Source organism: Ptychodera flava, assembly GCF_041260155.1.
Source record: "Ptychodera flava strain L36383 chromosome 23 unlocalized genomic scaffold, AS_Pfla_20210202 Scaffold_24__1_contigs__length_23054250_pilon, whole genome shotgun sequence".
Classification (NCBI taxonomy): domain Eukaryota; kingdom Metazoa; phylum Hemichordata; class Enteropneusta; family Ptychoderidae; genus Ptychodera; species Ptychodera flava.
In genome coordinates this window covers 688,046-708,814 of record NW_027248278.1, presented here as the reverse complement: position 1 = coordinate 708,814, position 20,769 = coordinate 688,046, and the positions used below count along the sequence as shown (strand labels likewise).

General features: G+C 36.0%; 1 protein-coding gene across 2 annotated transcripts; it reads right to left on the bottom strand.

Annotated features, from left to right (window-relative positions):
• Positions 1 to 691: 691 nt before the first annotated feature.
• LOC139124631 (angiotensin-converting enzyme-like) lies at positions 692 to 20,179 on the bottom strand. 2 transcript variants are annotated; one of them, XM_070690757.1, is made up of 10 exons: positions 19,604 to 20,179; positions 14,754 to 15,046; positions 13,706 to 13,971; positions 6,788 to 6,982; positions 6,134 to 6,401; positions 5,771 to 5,994; positions 5,128 to 5,272; positions 4,597 to 4,695; positions 1,407 to 1,529; positions 692 to 1,066 (listed from the first exon to the last, which is right to left on the bottom strand). In XM_070690757.1, the coding sequence occupies exons 2-10, from the start codon at positions 14,930 to 14,932 to the stop codon at positions 904 to 906; spliced, it is 1,662 nt and encodes a 553-aa protein (XP_070546858.1). In that variant the 5' UTR covers positions 14,933 to 15,046; positions 19,604 to 20,179; the 3' UTR covers positions 692 to 903. The 2 variants fall into 2 exon arrangements, with proteins under 2 accessions (XP_070546858.1, XP_070546859.1); XM_070690758.1 differs by lacking the exon at positions 14,754 to 15,046 and having other exon boundaries at positions 19,604 to 19,808.
• Positions 20,180 to 20,769: the final 590 nt, after the last annotated feature.

Genomic DNA, 20,769 nt, shown 5'->3' with positions numbered 1-20,769 from the left:
ATTCTCTAATATGTTCAGTTGTGTTAGTAGCAGATCACGGGATTGACCAATTGTTGCCGTCTTCGAAAAATACACACCGGAAAAAAGTGGATGATTCAATACAACATGTTACGGGCATAAATTGATGGTTTTTTTTGAACCGCCAGCAGATAAGTACGCTTGTGAACGACGTCGCGCCTCGGGGACAGATATTCGGACTCTCAAACTTTTGCAACTCTTGACTGATCTACCACTTGTGTGGGTTCATTTTGAAGGTCTTGGAGAAAGAAAAACTTTCATCGGCTTAGTTTTTTGAAAATCGAAAATTTTATTTTTCATCCGTAGAACACAGATATGGCGGCCATTTGAATTCCAAATATCGACAAATCATGGATTGGGTAATTTGTTGCTCGGTGTGTTAATTAAAGTCAGCACTGATAGCAAAAGATATGTTAAGGTGGCGTTGTACTTTATCAAAACACTATTCTTCAAAGCAATATTTCTAATCAAAGGTGGCATGAAAATCTCCTCGTACTATATATTGTCAAACGCAGAGAACCTAAGGTTTAGTGTGATAATATATTTGCTGAATGTCCATGTCTTCAGTTCCTTAATCGTCAGAAGTTACATCACAAAGCAATTTTATATCGTGTTACATTGGATTTACCAAAACCCTTAGGCTATCAAATTAAAAATAAATAAAACCAAGACATTTTACTGCCATGAAGAGAATATTTAATAATAATTGAAAACTTCTCTTCGATTAAATCAAGCGATTGGTAAGTTTAAGACATAATGAAAGTTTGAGCGGCTCAAATACAACATTTTGATATTAAAGTTCATAAAGACAATTCGCCGATTCTTTAATCCAGTCAGTTATACGTCATCGCCTTTATCGTCGTTTTTCTACATCACGTGATGATATCAATCCTTATTGTCATGATTGTTGCCGTCATTCTGTGACTTTAACCAATCCATTAGTGGCTGGAAGTACTCCAGAATAGCCTCGGTCTGAATGTTCCTTTGTCCGGTAATCACCTGCATGACATCAGGCCATGGTCTAGATCGACCAATTTCCATCATGTGTCTGAAATAGTACAGAGGAGAAAACTCCGATATCATTTCAATGACAGAAGAAAAATAGAAGAGAACAGGGTGAATCTGCGATTACAAACTGATGATTGATCTCGGCACTGCAACCAAACCCATTCTACAATCCCTTTCTCCATCAACCCTGATTCATCCAATATCACTCTTCACCCGACAAGGCAGTAAAGTTAAAAAAAAACATAAGACCTAATAAAAACACGGAGAGAGAAGACTTGGAAAACAAACAGTCACTTACGATATGTGGGCAGAGCAAATCAGCAATACCATGAATCTAATATCTGTGATTTAATGTACTGAGACGGTGAAGTTTACCATACCTTAGTTTTTGCCCCGCGTTTTTAGAACTGTGAATATCACACCGATGAATTGGACCTTGAAATCCAGCTTCCTCACAGAGGGCCTTATGGAATTGAAACTGAATCAAAAAACTAACAAAATACCTTTTGAAGAAAAAGAATTGAAAAATAAAAAACATATATGTAATAACACAAATTACTTCAATTAAAAAGTAATAATATCCATTACTTAAGTTTCATGCAACCTTCAATCTTCAGATAGAGTCAGTTCTGACTGACTGTATGGAGATTGCAGGATTGCAGCCTAGCAATGCCATTGCTGTGTCATTAGTGATATTTCACGATGCCAATATCATTGCTGTGTCGCCAGTGCTGTTACTGCATACTGCCAATGTCATTGCTGTGTCGTCAGTGCTGTTACTGCATACTGCCAATGTCATTGCTGTGTCGTCAGTGCTGTTACTGCATGCTGCCTATGTCATTGCTTTGTCGTCAGTGCTGTTACTGCATGCTGCCAATGTCATTGCTGTGTCGTCAGTGCTGTTACTGCATGCTGCAAGTGTCATTGCTGTGTCGCCAGTGCAGTGCTGTTACTGCATGCTGCAAATGTCATTGCTGTGTCGTCAGTGCTGTTACTGCATGCTGCAAATGTCATTGCTGTGTCGTCAGTGCTGTTACTGCATGCTGCCAATGTCATTGCTGTGTCGCCAGTGCTGTTACTGCATGCTGCAAGTGTCATTGCTGTGTCGTCAGTGCTGTTACTGCATGCTGCCAATGTCATTGCTGTTGCTCAAAATTCTAATAAAATCTTTAGGAGTGATCGATTTTAGAAATTTGATTAACATAGTAGACGAAATTCCAGGCATAAGTATCAGAAAAGACAATAATATAATTATAATATTTTTATTGCTTGCTTGTAAATATAGGATTTACATCACATTTGTGGCAATAAAAGTGTAATACAAAAATAAGTTCAAATTTTCTTCAATAAAGATAAATTATTACAGTATAATAATAGTAGCTAATAATAAATATAACTTGGTATTTCCTTGTTTATATAAAGTAAAAACATAATCTGCAGGTTGTTCATTCAAAGATAACTCTTGATTTGTTAGTAGAGAAATAAGCTGATTTTCAGTATTGCCGTTTGGGAAATTGATTTTACTGAAAAAGTTCTTTCTTTGGACTGTGTATTTCTGACGGAAATATGATAAACATTTGATGACAATATGATAACATTTAACTTCCAAAATTTGATCATCAAGTATCGATGACTAATCTTTTGATCAGCTTGTGAAAAGTTCGCCCGTAGAAAAATGGCATATAAAAGCAACGGTGTTTTCAATGGTTGGGAAGCACAAGAAATTCAAAGGTTTGAAAAACTCTGATGATAATGTCAGGACGTAATATATTCTTTGAGGCTATCTATAACACCATTTGGCAATTCTTCAAAAATCGCTTAGGGTAGTATGCACCTCGAAAGTGAAAGGCTTAAACATTTGCTCTAACTTTCCTCAAGGGATCTTTCAATCATTCTCATTCAAAATCAAGAATAAAAATAGGGGGTCACCGTGCAAATTTTGGTACTAGAGAAACAAATTTCCCAAGATTTACCGATATTTGAAATTCAAAATGGCCGCCATCCCTGTGTTAACTCTATCGAGAAAAATAAAAAATTTCGAATTTCGAAAAACTAAGCCGGTGAAAAGTTTTCTTTCACCAAGAGCTTTAAAATGATCCCCCACATGTGGTATATAAGAAGAGAATTGTAAAAGTTTGAGAGTCCGAATGTCTGTCCCCGAGGTGCGTTCTACATTAATAGCTTTTAAGTGTATTAGCTTCTAGTGAATCCATTGGTAACTTTACAAAGCAAAGTTATCCACCAGATGTACTTCAAATTTTGAAGAAATGCTTAGGGAGCATTCTTTTTTTACGGGTAGGGGTTGGGTCGGTGTAACTTAAGCTACAAATGAAATGCAAAAGCGACTCCCATCTCCAAATTGAATTTCTAAAATTTAACCCCTTCTAATACATCAATGGTATAATGTGAAACCCGCAATTTTTCATCCGCTTTGATTTCCCATTTGACCTTTGAACATTTATGTATTAACGAACTTTGACTCAGTATTATTATTATATTCTGGATGGGTATGATTGTGATTATTTTTCAAAGTACGAACAACCATTTGGGTGAATTTCGAAATATCATACTTGTTGTTCACATCTGCTCTTTCAAACACCCCTTTCTTATCACGTACATTAATATCAATTGTCAAGCATTTATAAAATCACCCTAGCCTAATCAAGTACATTAATATCAATTAGCAAGTGTCTATAAATACACAGATTTAGCTAGTTTTGTAGTGGAAAAAACTATTTTTCTCATAGACTACAATGTATAACGAATCAACATTTGGATGAAATTCCAAAATCCAATTTAGGAGCATGTATGTCCCAATATCTCATTATACTGATACACAGTCCCTAGTACACCATTGTCCTCTGACTGTTAAATGAACACTTGACAGAAAATAGACTGACTTACCATCCATCAGTCAAAGTGACTCATCACAACCGAGTAGTACGAATGATGCAGTTTACCTCTGTCAACCTGACAGTTAGTCAGTGACTCGTCAGAATAACTGATTAAAACAAGCATTTGTCCCATTGGTGTTCTTATTTATATTTGTTAATCCTGGTCGTTTAAACGTATGTCATTACAAAGTCCAAAATTCTTTGAAAACACTTCATATAACACCATATTTCAAAAACTGGAGCTATGTTTCCCAGTAGTCAAAGTGATATAAAAGTTATATCAGCAACATGGCATGACACTCATTTCTCTCTTGGTCAACTTGACAATTTATTTTTGTGAATAAAACTGCTCCTTTCTGCCTGTTATCACCTGCTCAGTCATGTACTCTTTTATCAATTATGTTGTATTTATCAATTATGTTGTATTTATCAATTATGTTGTATTTATCAATTATGTTGTATTTATCAATTATGTTGTTTTTTGTCATAACTCAATACAAACCTTAGTAAAATTTGAACCCCCCCATCATAGATTGTAAAATTTGACCCCTCTAAAACGGTTTTGTAAGAGTGATTCCACCGACCCTCCTCCCTGCAGTGTGAAAAACGAATGCTCCCTTATTTGAAAGACAACTTCTCTAAACTTTCTACTTAAAGAATCTAATACATGTCATACCTGATATATGGTATACCAGCAGCTACGTGGTATTTAGCTCCTGGATCAAAGTCACGTTCACTTCTTTCTATTGGAGGAGATAAACCCTGATACTGTGCCCTGACAAGGCAAACATAATCATAAAAGAATGCAATGGAATTTCCCATGGAAAACACCATACTTAATTTGTACCAATAAATCCAAGTCGTGCATCCATGCATCAATGATATCACTTTCGGTCTTTGAGATATCAGGTCTTTAGAAAATATTAAACTGTCAAAGATTAAACGTCTTTTTGAAGCTTAAATTAGCGGTAAATACAGAAATCTAGAAAGAATAGCAATCTTCTCTTTTATTAATGGTGTTCTATTTAAAGACAGTTTCAGTTTTCCGTATCAACAGAGAATAGGAATAAGACCTTAACAATGAGATGAAGATAGAAATGGAGACCAAAATGGAGACCAAAAGACATGGATATCAACAAAATGTAGAACGAATTCTACAAGTCAGGGAGGTTTCCTAAAGATGGAAAAGAAACCGATTGTAAAATACCTTAGTTGCCACCATTTGGAATTATATTCTTGAGGTGATATCTGACCTCTGTAAACAGTCCATCTCCATTTGTCAATAACTAGAGCGTATGGAAGTAACACTACCCTTTCCAAGGCTTGTCTCATCAAAAAATTGATATCTTCCTCTGTGCAAAAGATACAGACTGAGGCTTGTAAAATGATAATCGTCATATTGTCAAGGAAATTAATATGAGCTACCAGCTACAAAAGTTACGTTCCACACAGAGTGCACCGGTATAACAAATTTGATCATATAACACAAGTCCTTTATGAGCTTCATTGGTTACCTGTCTAACAGAGAATAATCCTCATTGTATATAAAATTACTTTCGGTAAATGTCCAGATTATATCCGTACACTGATAGATAGCCTGTATTTCCCGTCCCACCCTCATTCGTCGGACAAATTAATTGTAATGAAGCATGACACCAACACCACAGCCATAGGCTATGGCTTTCGAACATTTTCATGGGATATTGTGAAGATTAATAAACGAAAAAACAATTATATTTGAAAATGTTCTTTTTTGTAGTGAATGTTGCAATTGATTCCTATGATCACTTTCGGAAAACAAGAGAAAAGCATCATGTGAGCTGTCACTTAGAAAAGTGTATATATCTCACCGTATGTCCTGTCATCTGCTTCCAAAAGACCAACAGAATGTAAGTGTTTTGGAGTGTTTACAGACAACGCAATGGTGTCACCAACAGCTTCATGAAAGGCGGGATTTGCGCCAGCTCGAAAAATGATTGGTTGACGGCGATAACTCAGATAGTACTGACAATGCCCCATTTCATGATGAATTGTGTATAAGTCAAACATGTTAACTTCAGTACACATCTTGATCCTACGTATACCAAACAAACAAACAAACAAACAATCAAATATAAACTTTATTTTAAAATGTACACTGAAATTCCCATCATTCAAAGGCCAATCACAGAAGTATACTGTTGTGTGCATACTCTAGAAATTAAATAGCTAACCTGACGTCTTTATCGGTGAAGAAATCTTCAGCTGAAGGGTGGCAGACAATATCTCTGTCTGTTGGTTTCACAAAGACAGACTTATTCCAGAACGATTTTGGCATTGGTTGAAATCCTAAAGATTGGAAGAACTCATCGGCCATCTCGAACATGCGCATTGCAGTGTAACCTTTAGATATCATCTGAGATGTGACGTCAACCGAGGGTTTGTCAGGATACGGTGCCACAATATCGTAAATGTTGGTCCATTGCTGTGCCCACATATTTCCTAAAATCAATTCAAATAAAAATCGTGAGTAAAATCGTGAGTTTAAGCTATAACTCATAAAAATCTCATCATACATAAGAGCACATCGAATTAACAATCCTCACATCTTGCATTCACTTTGGAAAATATAAATCTTGCCAATGGTGTTAACTTAATAAAGTATTGGCTTGATCTAGTATGCGTATCGAAAGTAAAAGACTTTAACTTTTGCTGAAACTTTCCTCCATGAAACTTTCAACCATTCTCTTACCAGTCACGAACAAAAGTGAGGGGTCACCGTGCAAAGTTTGCAGAAGCTTCATGCATGTTAGTACACACAAGTATATTGTGCATTCGTATTATATTGTAAAGAGAATAAAAAGGTAAACTTTAGCAAATGTACGTACCTAAAATATGAGCTGGTATGAGACTGTCATGGCCGACTTTGTCAGAACCGTAAAACGATGATAATTTGCGACGAACATAAGTATGAAGCTCAACATACAGAGGTCGTATTTCATCATACAGCCCTTCTACTAATTTGTCAAAGTCATCTATTTCGTAAAGGGTCTGTAGAGATTCAGATGCCATGTCTTTGTAGCCTGATAGAGTAAACGTTAAGACCCCAAGTAAATTATCATTTCCCTCCAGTAATATTTTTTTTTAATGTGAAAAATATTACTGGGGGGAATCATAGTTCACAATGTATAATAAAGAGTAACAACAGTGGCCCTAACAAAGCGAAGGGTAGTGTGATTGTTCCCTACACAGTTATGAAAATTCAGTTGTTTGAATAAAAGAGTGCAAAAAAGTTTATTGACGTGCCATTATGACGGCTTGTCACTTGAGGCACTGATACCATGTAAGACCACAGGTGACCCAATAAGTATTACTGAGTTTTTCACACTGTTTTCTCTATCGTTTTCTCTTCTTTCTTCATGCTCTGAATGATCGGAATAAATAAAATAAATGGTTTATATAACCTAACCTAGCCTCTGTGACTCTTTATTTCTTTAACACTCCATTACAAGGACGTATATCTCTCATACACACATGCTGTAATTAATTAGTCAAAACAACTAATTATGCTAATCCGTGGACTTATCAGAGGTTGGTCAACATCGGAAAGATAGTGATATTAATGAAAAAGGAGTTTTAGAAACCATTCCTATCTTTCGCGATGTTGACCAACCCGTAAAATCCCTGATAAGTCCACGGATCAGCATAATTAGTTGTGTTGAGGTGTTGGATGACATGATATGGAGGTGTTGGATGACATGATATGGAGGTGTTGGATGACGTGATATGGAGGTGTTGGATGACGTGATATGGAGGTGTTGGATGACATGATATGGAGGTGTTGGATGACGTGATATGGAGGTGTTGGATGACATGATATGGAGGTGTTGGATGACGTGATATGGAGGTGTTGGATGACATGATATGGAGGTGTTGTATGATGTGATATGGAGGTGTTGGATGACATGATATGGAGGTGTTGGATGACATGATATGGAGGTGTTGGATGACATGATATGGAGGTGTTGGATGACGTGATATGGAGGTGTTGGATGACATGATATGGAGGTGTTGGATGACATGATATGGAGGTGTTGGATGACATGATATGGAGGTGTTGGATGACGTGATATGGAGGTGTTGGATGACGTGATATGGAGGTGTTGGATGACATGATATGGAGGTGTTGGATGACGTGATATGGAGGTGTTGTATGACATGATATGGAGGTGTTGTATGATGTGATATGGAGGTGTTGGATGACATGATATGGAGGTGTTGGATGACATGATATGGAGGTGTTGTATGATGTGATATGGAGGTGTTGGATGACATGATATGGAGGTGTTGGATGACATGATATGGAGGTGTTGGATGACATGATATGGAGGTGTTGGATGACGTGATATGGAGGTGTTGTATGACATGATATGGAGGTGTTGGATGACGTGATATGGAGGTGTTGGATGACATGATATGGAGGTGTTGGATGACGTGATATGGAGGTGTTGGATGACATGATATGGAGGTGTTGGATGACGTGATATGGAGGTGTTGGATGACGTGATATGGAGGTGTTGGATGACGTGATATGGAGGTGTTGGATGACGTGATATGGAGGTGTTGGATGACATGATATGGAGGTGTTGGATGACATGATATGGAGGTGTTGGATGACGTGATATGGAGGTGTTGGATGACGTGATATGGAGGTGTTGGATGACGTGATATGGAGGTGTTGTATGACATGATATGGAGGTGTTGGATGACATGATATGGAGGTGTTGGATGACGTGATATGGAGGTGTTGGATGACATGATATGGAGGTGTTGGATGACATGATATGGAGGTGTTGAATGACATGATATGGAGGTGTTGGATGACGTGATATGGAGGTGTTGGATGACGTGATATGGAGGTGTTGTATGACATGATATGGAGATGTTCGATGACGTGATATGGAGGTGTTGGATGACATGATATGGAGGTGTTGGATGACGTGATATGGAGGTGTTGGATGACGTGATATGGAGGTGTTGGATGACATGATATGGAGGTGTTGGATGACATGATATGGAGATGTTGGATGACGTGATATGGAGGTGTTGTATGACATGATATGGAGGTGTTGGATGACGCAAAAGAATATCATGGTATCTCTAATAATGATCGCTCTCTACCAGAGTTAAAACAGTCTCTGCCGGTCAGAGTTCAACGATTGCTCTCTTCCTTAGTCAACCACATGTGAACTGAAAATGCTCACGTGTTTCATTATATATTGAAGTCGTGTGTAAATATAAACTTTTGCCAAATGTTTTCTGCAACTTCATTTACAGTGTTCATGATCAACATCATTAACAATATTCACCATACATTAATTCTAAAGGTCATTAAGAATACAAATATGTAATCAGCTGAAATAACAATACTTAATATTTTTGACTGTTGTCATTGTATCACCACTTTACATAGCAAGTTTAAATGCCTTTGATCAACTCCTTCAAGCTATATTTGTCAAAATGTGAAAGCTCATTATATGTGCAAATTGTAAATTAGCTGACATGAAAATGCGAAATGACTTTCAATATTGTTTTACCTGGTATCACCATCGCACAGAGCAATTTTCGTCAACTTTGGTCAAGTAAACTCAGATATATATCCCTAATTAGAAAAGTTCATTAAATGTGCAAATTAGGAATTTGCTGAAGTGAAAATGCTTAAGGACTTTTAATAATGTTGTATGATAGTACCTTCAATATACATGGCAAGTTTCGTAAACTTTAGTCTAGTTCATTTAGATATATATCCCAAATTAGGAAAGTTCATTAAATATGCAAATTAGCTATTGTCTTACATGTCACCTTTTAACTTGGTTGTATATTAAAATGTATATCCGTTTTTTTCTAAAATCATTAAGTATGCAAATGAGCAAAAAGTAAACAAGCCACACTCGCCAAAAACTAATTAGTTCTTGCCAATTGTAAACTGAATCTATGTACCAGATTTGATTCCGATCTGATGAACCATTTTTGAGATATCGGGAGCACAGACAGTCAGATAGACACATACATACGCAGACACGCAGAAAGGCATCGCTGCGACATTAGTTCACGTGAGCGAACATGAGTTAAAAACGTGTCGCTCTGACTTCTATTCATTATAAGATCATCTGCCACTTTATCTAAATTACCAGATGTTATCTCAATATACTTATGTACTTATATACTCAGTATACTCTATATACTTATGTACTTATATACTCAATATACTCAATATACTCATACATTTTAGAAAAAATACCACGGATATTCTGATCGGCTGATAATTCTGATAAATAAATAATAGATCGCTCGTTATATTAATTGTGTATAGTAAGAAGTGAATCATTTGGAACTAAATTAAGGGAGCTGCAACCATGGTTGTGCTCTTCGATTTCGAACTTAATTAAGGGAGCTGCAGCCATATTTGTGCTCGTAGATCGAATAAGCATTATTTGATTTCAAGCGGTATATTTTTTATATTTAAAGAATTTCATTGGGTATTTTCCTTAAAATGTTACAATTCTTTATGCTAGTGTACTGGGTTTTCTCTGTGAATACATTCAAGCGGTATATTAACACTGAGGTACATTAAACGTAAAATAGACAAATGTTGAAATTGGCGACACAAGAGCATGGATGTACATAGTGGCAACCCTATACTCCATTGGGCACTGCTTGGGGTAAGTGACACATAATAAAAAGATGCAACTCAATATTAATAACAACAGTACAAAATAATTCATATCATCTACGCTGTGGCAATAATACTGAAACAATATTTAAGCATGACGGCTATTTCATTTTTTACGGTTTTCCATATTAGTGTCATGGTAACGAAAGTTGCATTAATTTGGTCGGATGGTTCAAAATGGCGACCAACTTTGAGCGGCACTGCTGCTGTTTGTAGCTTCTCACTGTGAACATATATTTTTTATCTGTGTTTTCAATGCAAGTCTGAATTCTGCGCTACATTGGTAGTAATCAACCAATACACATTGTATGACAGAAATGGTTATTCCATAAGTTTAAATGTCAGTGGAAGCATTAAAAGATCGTCATTTTCAAATCTACCCCTAAATTTGGAAAGATGCTATTCAATAATTACGTATCTTAAAAATATGTTTCTCGAAACAGGTAAATAAGAATTATATCAATATTTTTATTGTTGTCATGTTATCCATGTTATTGTAATGACGAATGACTGCAATGTGTCATAGGTAATTTATTGATACCTAGGGACGTCTTAGTGAATTGGCAGACGAATATTCCTACCGTATACCCGATGGAGTTTCAGTAAAGACCTTATTTTATTGATGAGACACACTAACTTTTATCTGAAAATCGTTGACTGAAGGAGTGAGAACAGTACAAGGCTTAAGGTGATACCTGTACATCATGTTACTGTATCAAATATTGATATCAACCGTGGTAATACTGTGCTAATACTCTCAGAGTCATCTAGGAATTTGTCTTCACTTCTTTATTGTCTCATGTTATTTTTCTTCGACAGTTTTGTCAAACTTGAGTTTTTCGGGTGAAAACGAGTTTATCCTTGTTTATATCTGTGATGATTATTCTAGAAATCCTGAATTCTTATTTTTTATGCAGGAAAATTGGAGTTCATTTTGGAGGTTATAAATTTTAATGAGTTGAACTCTACTTTGTATTACTTCAACGGTAAATTAAAGTATATGTAATATTAACGAGAGTGGGTAAATAATACATTACATAATTTCTCTTCGCTTTTATTATTCATTAGTCATCGTTTTCATCGCGAGTGCCTCGGGTTTTCACGTTAATTATTAGTGAATAATGACCTGACTTGTGTGTTCAGATCACGTGATAACGTGAGTCGTCACGGCTATATGCATGTGTCCCTTCAGGATTCAAATTCACCATTTGAATAATTTACAGTAATGACGTCATTGCAAATCGACTTCGACAAACCAATCGTTCTGCGGACAAAATATTATCACTTCAAACTCTCTCTCTCTCTCTCTCTCTCTCTCTCTCTCTCTCTCTCTCTCTCTCTATATATATATATATATATATATATAATCTGATGACTTAAAGAACTGGGTTGTTCAAAGTCAACTAATATATCACCTAATATATATATTATTGCATTAGTAGGGAAAACTCTTTTCAATGTGTTAAATGTGCAATTTAAATGGAGATCAATCTTGAAAAGACAAGGACATATGTTGTGCAGAATTTTTGCCGATGCATTTCAATGTTCTTTCATAAATAATGGTCTTTGGCATATATCTTTGATTCCATTTGTGAAGGATAAAAACATTAAAACGATTATATTATTCAGTAAATTCTATTACTCCGACCAAGCTGTAATCCGAATATAGGACCGTTATTTTCACGTCTCGACGTATCAGATATTTATATTTACGCCATCAATATACTGGTATGATATAATATAATTTACATCCCGAAGATGTTCATGGTATATCAGTCTAAGAATACTTTTTATTCCCTGGCGATGCTTTGTCACACATCATTCTGCAGTGCCAATCTAACTGCGGTATTATTTGCATTGTTTATAGATGATGTAGTAGTATCTAAATTGTCTATCATTTCAGTCTATGTGAAAGTATATACAGTCTATAGACTGTATAGATACTGTGGCAGTATCTACACATTCTATATTGTCACCCTAACTGTAAAATGATCTAAATCGTCTAAAAGTGATAGCCTCTGGATTGTCTATTATGTCAGTCTAATTGTGGTAGTATGTATATTATCTATAATGTCAGTCTAATTGTGGTAGTATGTATATTATCTATAATATCAGCCTAATTGTGGTAGTATGTATATTATCTATAATATCAGCCTAATTGTGGTAGTATGTATATTATCTATAATATCAGCCTAATTGTGGTAGTATGTATATTATCTATAATATCAGCCTAATTGTGGTAGTATGTATATTATCTATAATATCAGCCTAATTGTGGTAGTATGTATATTATCTATAATATCAGCCTAATTGTGGTAGTATGTATATTATCTATAATGTCAGTCTAATTGTGGTAGTATGTATATTATCTATAATATCAGCCTAATTGTGGTAGTATGTATATTATCTATAATATCAGCCTAATTGTGGTAGTATGTATATTATCTATAATATCAGCCTAATTGTGGTAGTATGTATATTATCTATAATGTCAGTCTAATTGTGGTAGTATGTATATTATCTATAATGTCAGTCTAATTGTGGTAGTATGTATATTATCTATAATGTCAGTCTAATTGTGGTAGTATGTATATTATCTATAATGTCAGTCTAATTGTGGTAGTATGTATATTATCTATAATGTCAGTCTAATTGTGGTAGTATGTATATTATCTATAATATCAGCCTAATTGTGGTAGTATGTATATTATCTATAATATCAGCCTAATTGTGGTAGTATGTATATTATCTATAATATCAGCCTAATTGTGGTAGTATGTACATTATCTATAATGTCAGTCTAATTGTGGTAGTATGTATATTATCTATAATGTCAGTCTAATTGTGGTAGTATGTATATTATCTATAATGTCAGTCTAATTGTGGTAGTATGTATATTGTCTATAATGTCAGTCTAATTGTGGTAGTATGGATATTGTCTACAATTTCAGTCTATCCATTGTAGTCACTTTAACGGAGATAATTTCAGTCTAACTTTGATGGAACATAAACTGTTTATTAGTTGACCGCCTTTAGTCAACAAGAGGTAGCATCAATCCTATCAAATACTGACCTTTGTTCCGTGCTCGTAAGTTCACAAGTTTGACGTAGTCAGGATACAGATCACCGATAGCAACGCCGACTGCGTCTCGCCAACCTTTCCAAGCTTGTAATAAGATATCATAGTCTCTGGAATTGGCCATGATATTTACCAAGTCAGGTTCTAATTCTTGACAACCGTCTCGTCTCATTGCATGGCTTTCCGTCGATGTGTTCAGATTGCAGACCTTACCAGTGCTGTATATTTGAAGCATTTCGCCTTGTGTGTCTTCAAGTTTCCTGCCAATATAAGTGCTTTAATGAATGAAACATGGATTTCTTAAAAATATGAATGAAACATGGATCTTTTAAAAATAGACATTAGATAAATTTGACAAAAAAACTTACAGAATGGAAGATAAACTTTTGAAAACAGTAAATTGTTTGGATTGCAAGGTGAGGTGAACACGAAAAGTGTTCAGAAGTGAGAGAATCGTACATCGTGTTCACAAGTGAGAGAATCGTACATAAAATAGACGTCATCTTACTGTTATTACTTTTTCCGCTTTGTTTTTTGTGTTGTTGTTGTTTTTGTGTTGTTGTTGTTTTAAATTCTCTGTGCATTTTAACTCAATAATAAGATTTTAACTGCTGTTACAAGCATAAAACATTATGCACTCATTCTTTGTGAGAAACTATCCAACACTGTCATCACTTTCTGTCAACACATGATCATAATTCAACACCGTCATCACTTTCTGTCAACACGTGATCATAATTCAACACCGTCATCACTTTCTGTCAACACGTGATCATAATTCAACACCGTCATCACTTTCTGTCAACACGTGATCATTGCTGCGCATTGTACTGCGGATATAAACTTTGGCCCATCGGAAATATAAAGGTGTATTTTAAGAATATGGAGGATGGTCATAACAGCCTCAGCCGATAAAAATGCAATGAAAAAATGTATAAAAGCCTTCGAATGGAGAATATGTATTGTTACACAAAGCAAGATTGAAAATTAAATATTGGTATTGTTGAAAAGAATCTGCAATAGAAGTTGAATTAACGCTCACTTGTTATTCTTGTCGGATGGTAACTTTTCACTGCCTTGTAACAGGAGACTAAATTGTCTTCTGACGTCATAGGTGAAATGCTTGTAGCCAAATTTACTGGCTTCATTTCGAATCTGCTGACCATAATGAAATGTCTGTGACGTCACTGCAGTCAACTTATCTGACGTCACCTTGGTCATGTTCGTTTCGTAATTCCAAGACGCGCACTGACAGTTGGTGACTCATGACCAACATTTTATCGTTAATAATGTCAAGCCATTGTACAGCCACTAACTCATTGTTGTAAGGATTATCTGTGTTGAAGAAACGTAAAACTATTATTAAAATGTGCAACTTGCAGAGCGAACCAAACCAAACATCCTGCGGTAATGCAATTAGATCAAATTAAATGAACCATGTTGACCTAACACCAAATCATAACTGGTGTTTTGGACTTACAACAATGCCTGTATAAATTTATGTTCAGTCCAATAGACTCCAGAATTCCACGTGTTAATGATCTTTTAAAGTTTCTACCAGCATTCTGAGGACGAGTTTCCACCAGTTTAATGATAATCACATAAAGACGATATTTAAGATACGATTCTCATGTTAAACTGTAGATATATGGTGTATATTTAGCATAGCAAGTAATATGAAATAAAATGCTTTACTATTATAGAGAAGCAGCCCGATAGTATTCAATGGTGAGTTGGATATGGATATGGATATTGATAACAGCACCAGCCCAACCCTCACTCTATTGTATGTTGCGCCTCTTTCTTTGACTTCACTGCGGTATTCGTGGCAACGGAGTCTCTATGGTACTTACATTGACAACGGAGTCGGTATGGTACTTACATTGACAACGGAGTCTGTATGGTACTTACATTGACAACGGAGTCGGTATGGTACTTACATTGACAACGGAGTCTGTATGGTACTTACATTGACAACGGAGTCTGTATGGTACTTACATTGACAACGGAGTCTGTATGGTACTTACATTGACAACGGAGTCTGTATGGTACTTACATTGACAACGGAGTCTGTATGGTACTTACATTGACAACGGAGTCTGTATGGTACTTACATTGACAACGGAGTCTGTATGGTACTTTCATTGACAACGGAGTCTGTATGGTACTTTCATTGACAACAGAATCTGTATGGTACTTAACAATCTGAACGGAGTCTGTATGCTACCTACATTGACAGTGGCGTCCGTATAGTACTTAATTGATACATTGCATTGATACAAGATCGTCACTTTCCAAACTAAATCAATGCTAAGTGTCCCATGTATACATACAGTAACAGTACAAAATTAACGATATTGAGTTCCAATGCTGAATCCTTCATGCTCCGTATCCAGGTGTCCTGTCACACAGTTATAACACTTTCAGCACAAAGTGGAAGCTGGTATGCATGCTCATTTTAGTCAGAACAAGATTTGATGATTTTGATTTGAGCCACTGACCTGATATAAAATGATACAATTTCAATATCAAAAAAGATATCATTATTTTCTTATCATTGAGAGGGGGCTAATGTGCAGCATTGAATAAGCTCTTATCCAATTGGGTAGCTGAATCTTACCAATATAATTAAAACAATACAAATAGACTCCCTAAGTCGCTGTGAATAGTTGAGAGGCCGTAATGCACTGATACTTTCATTTTGATATACTACATTCGGACTCTACGTATCCTTGCTTTTCGTCAAATTGTCAAAAAAATCAGATTGTTTCGTTTTCTTCATGCAAGTCTATTGACTTGTACCGATTTTTTGCCAGTTTCAACATTCAAATGGGACACATACTGGAGTCTGAGAATAGACACACATTGCAGTGTGGAGATAGACACACATTGCAGTGTAAAGATAGACACACATATTGCAGTCTAAAGATAGACACACATTGCAGTGTGAAGATAGACACACATATTGCAGTCTGAAGATAGATACACTTTGCAGTCTACAGTAGACACACATATTGCAGTCTAAAGATAGACACACATTGCAGTGTGAAGATAGACACACATTGCAGTCTGGAGATAGACACACATTGCAGTATATAGATAGACACACACATTGCAGTCTGAAGACAGACACACATTGCAGTCTGAAGATAGATACACGTATTGCAGTCTGAAGATAGACACACATTGCAGTCTGAAGATAGACACACATTGCAGTCTGAAGATAGACACACATTGCAGTCTGAAGACAGACACACATTGCAGTCTGAAGATAGACACACATTGCAGTCTGAAGAAATACACACATTCACTATAGGGAAAAAGTGCGTGACTAGAGCGAGAAACTGACGCTTTCTCGCAATAGGTGAGAATTTGTTCTTATTCTCACCGCTGTCGGTGAGAAAATTTTAATCTCACTGGAGATTGGTGAGAAATGCACTCCTTGGCGAGAATCAAGTGTGAGAACAAATTGTCACCGGTTATAATGGAAATTCTCACTAAGTACAGCGAGAATTGAAATTCACGAGCGAGAATCATGAAGACACGCCGTTCGGAGTCTTTATGATTCTCGCCAATGAACGACGAGTCTTGATGATTCTCGCTGTACTTAGTGAGAATTTCCATTCTCACCGGTGAGAATTTGTTCTCACACTTGATTTTCGCCAAGGAGTGCATTTCTCACCAATCTCCAGTGGAGATTTAAATTTTCTCACCGACAGCGGTGAGAATAAGAACAGATTCTCACCGATTGCGAGAAAGCGTCAGTTTCTCGCTCTAGTCACGCACTTTATCCCTATAGTGATTGCAGTCTGAAGATAGACACACACATTGCAGTCTGTAGATAGACACACATATTGCAGTGTGAAGATAGACACACATTGCAGTCTGAAGATAGACACACATTGCAGTCTGAAGATAGACACACAATTGCAGTCTGTAGATAGACACACATATTGCAGTCTGAAGACAGACACACATTGCAGTCTGAAGATAGACACACATATTGCAGTCTGAAGATAGACACACATTGCAGTCTGAAGATAGACACACATTGCAGTCTGAAGATAGACACACATTGCAGTCTGAAGATAGACACACATTGCAGTCTGGAGATAGACACACATTGCAGTATATAGATAGACACACATATTGCAGTCTGAAGACAGACACACATTGCAGTCTGAAGATAGACACACATTGCAGTCTGAAGAAATACACACATTGCAGTCTGAAGATAGACACACACATTGCAGTCTGTAGATAGACACACATATTGCAGTCTGAAGATAGACACACATTGCAGTCTGAAGATAGACACACACATTGCAGTCTGTAGATAGACACACATATTGCAGTCTGAAGATAGACACATAGATAGACACACGTATTGCAGTCTGTAGATAGACACAGCTAGTCGCAGACACTTTCTCAATATGAGGAGAATGTTTTATGAAGTTAGGAGTTGAATATCAAATTGAAATGACACTTTATTCAATAAAATGTCAGTAATGATAACCGGTGCCAAAATAATTTGTTCCATTTTTAGTGACCAAATTCAGTTTGTTGAGTGACATTACACGTCTGATAGAGGGTGTAATATGTACTGTACTTTAATTCTTCGGGTAAACTTGATAACAGTAAATATCTAAATGTGTATATTAGTTTCTTTGTTAGTGTAGAATAATACAATTTGTAAACAATGCTTTTGAGCTAAGATTCTCTGAAGAAGGAAATTCGCAGATCATGAAGTGCAAATGACTTGTCCATCGAACGTTGCATACTATCAGATATTGATTTTCTTGCGATGAATTGTTATATGATAGCTTATTCCACTGTCATACATTAAACAGCAGATAGTATCTAAATTATAAAACAAAATATCAGCGAATATAGCCCATAATAATTTCCATACAGGTGTCTTTCTCAGATGGTGACAGTGCATGCCAGATTACGCCAATTACACGATACCAGGATGACGTCATAATGATGTAGCAGGACTACTGAACCTGCCATCAAAATGTAAGATTTAGTTTATTTTGCCAATTTGATTTAAGCATGCGTCTCTTGAAATCATGACACTGACATCTATATTTCCTTCTTTTGAATGTATACTCGACTTTACCTATCAATCAATCGATCAAAGTATCTATTGATTTATTTCCAATGTGCATTTTACATGAAAAAGAAATTAGAAAACGATCTGTCTGGTCCTACAGTGGCGCTGTATTTGAATACACCGGTATATGTAGACAAAGCAAAAGACAAGTTATTATTTGTGTCCACTGCTGTATATGTCATTCAACAACGTTTACTCACATAAACATATTTCATTAACATTGATGACTTACAGCAAACGGAATCAAAAAGTCAATGCTGAAAGTACAACGGTTGATCAGCTGATGTCATACGTCAACGCTTGAATTGTGATGTTTTATTGTCGCACTAAATAAACTACCACAGTGACAATGAAGTCACGGAAATAAACATATCTAACCAGATACATGACTCTTTAAAATTGTGAAATAGCAATATTTATAATGAATATTAATTAAAAGCTATAGTTCTGACGAAGCAAACTTGTTTTGCTTATCGACTCATTAAATAAAATGTTAACAGTAATTTACTGATTGTCAACAACAAAAACAATTGCCATTTAATGTAAACTAAATTATCAAGAATTGCACGTAAAATATATAGAGTTGGTGGACTGAAACAACGAACAAATGAATTTAACAATGTGGCAATCGATAACGAAGGCCAAGACATCGACTAATCGGCATTGTTACGGTAAGGACATCATACTGACATTGAAATTGACCGGATAGCGCATTGTTACGGTTGGGACATCATACTGAAATTGAAATTGACCAGATAGCGATGGAGAATACTCACCGTAAATATAGTTGTAACAACATTGTAAGTCAAATTCACAGCAAATGTTGGATAGTTTGACCCAATCGTCGTCGTCTTCAATTGTCCAAAACAAAGCCGGCGCTAAAGTACATATACACATAACCGTGAACAAGGGAATGGAGTAGTTTGTCATTGTGATGTATACGGCATCAAACGTTCATAAATATCAGTAGACTAGAATGACTTCCTATAGGTAACTAACACAGCACGGTATCCTTGCTGGTGAATATCTTGCCTGTGATGACAACTTTCAGATCCATTGGCGATCATCGCACCAAGCGTACTGGTGGAATTGATGATCAGGCGTCATTGGACATCATCAGATAAATAGTGATTGATCTCTGTAGATACATCATTACAACACAGCAACACACCGACAAATTATATGTAATGAAATTTGCAACGATCAGACTGGCTACCATGGCAACGTAATAAAGTGTTAAGTTCATCAATTTCCATGACTGCTTGATACAGCAAGCGATGGAAACATTGAAAGTTTACCGTAGAATGTTGATTGTCTGTATTTATTAAGCTGACATGAAAACAGTAAATGGTAACTTAATGAATGTAGGAGCGGAGACGACCTCATCCAATCACAGTCTTCATTATCACAACTCTGGCAACAGAATTGTTGACTAGATAATTGAGGTTGGCCAATTATCATATGTCATTGCAGACGTCAAGCTGTGTTCCAATCTATATGCCAATTGTAAGGGATACCATGACAGCTCTAACAATATTGAAAATTTACTAACCAATGGCTGCCACCATTGCCACGTATCCACTACGAATTCTGCAGCAGTCAAATCATAGCATAGGTTACAAGACTTAACCCAGAAACATAATGTGTGGTTTTCAAGTTTTGGTTGAAAATCAGTCTTAGTATATGGTTTGTCGGATTGTTTAGTGTGTCCGTTCTTTTGTAGAATAAAAAAGTTATAGTTTGTCGTTAGAATTGAAATATTCCATGTTCAAGATTTTTTTTAATCACTCAAAAATGTTTTTTCTCTCGACCCGGAAGAATTTGTTTGCTATGTAACTTATATTCGTCTGTAGCATTGAATTCATTTTCACAGTGATATTAGACTTCGATGTTTTTTATTCATCATTTTGAAATGAAATGTTCATTAGATAACCATACAGTT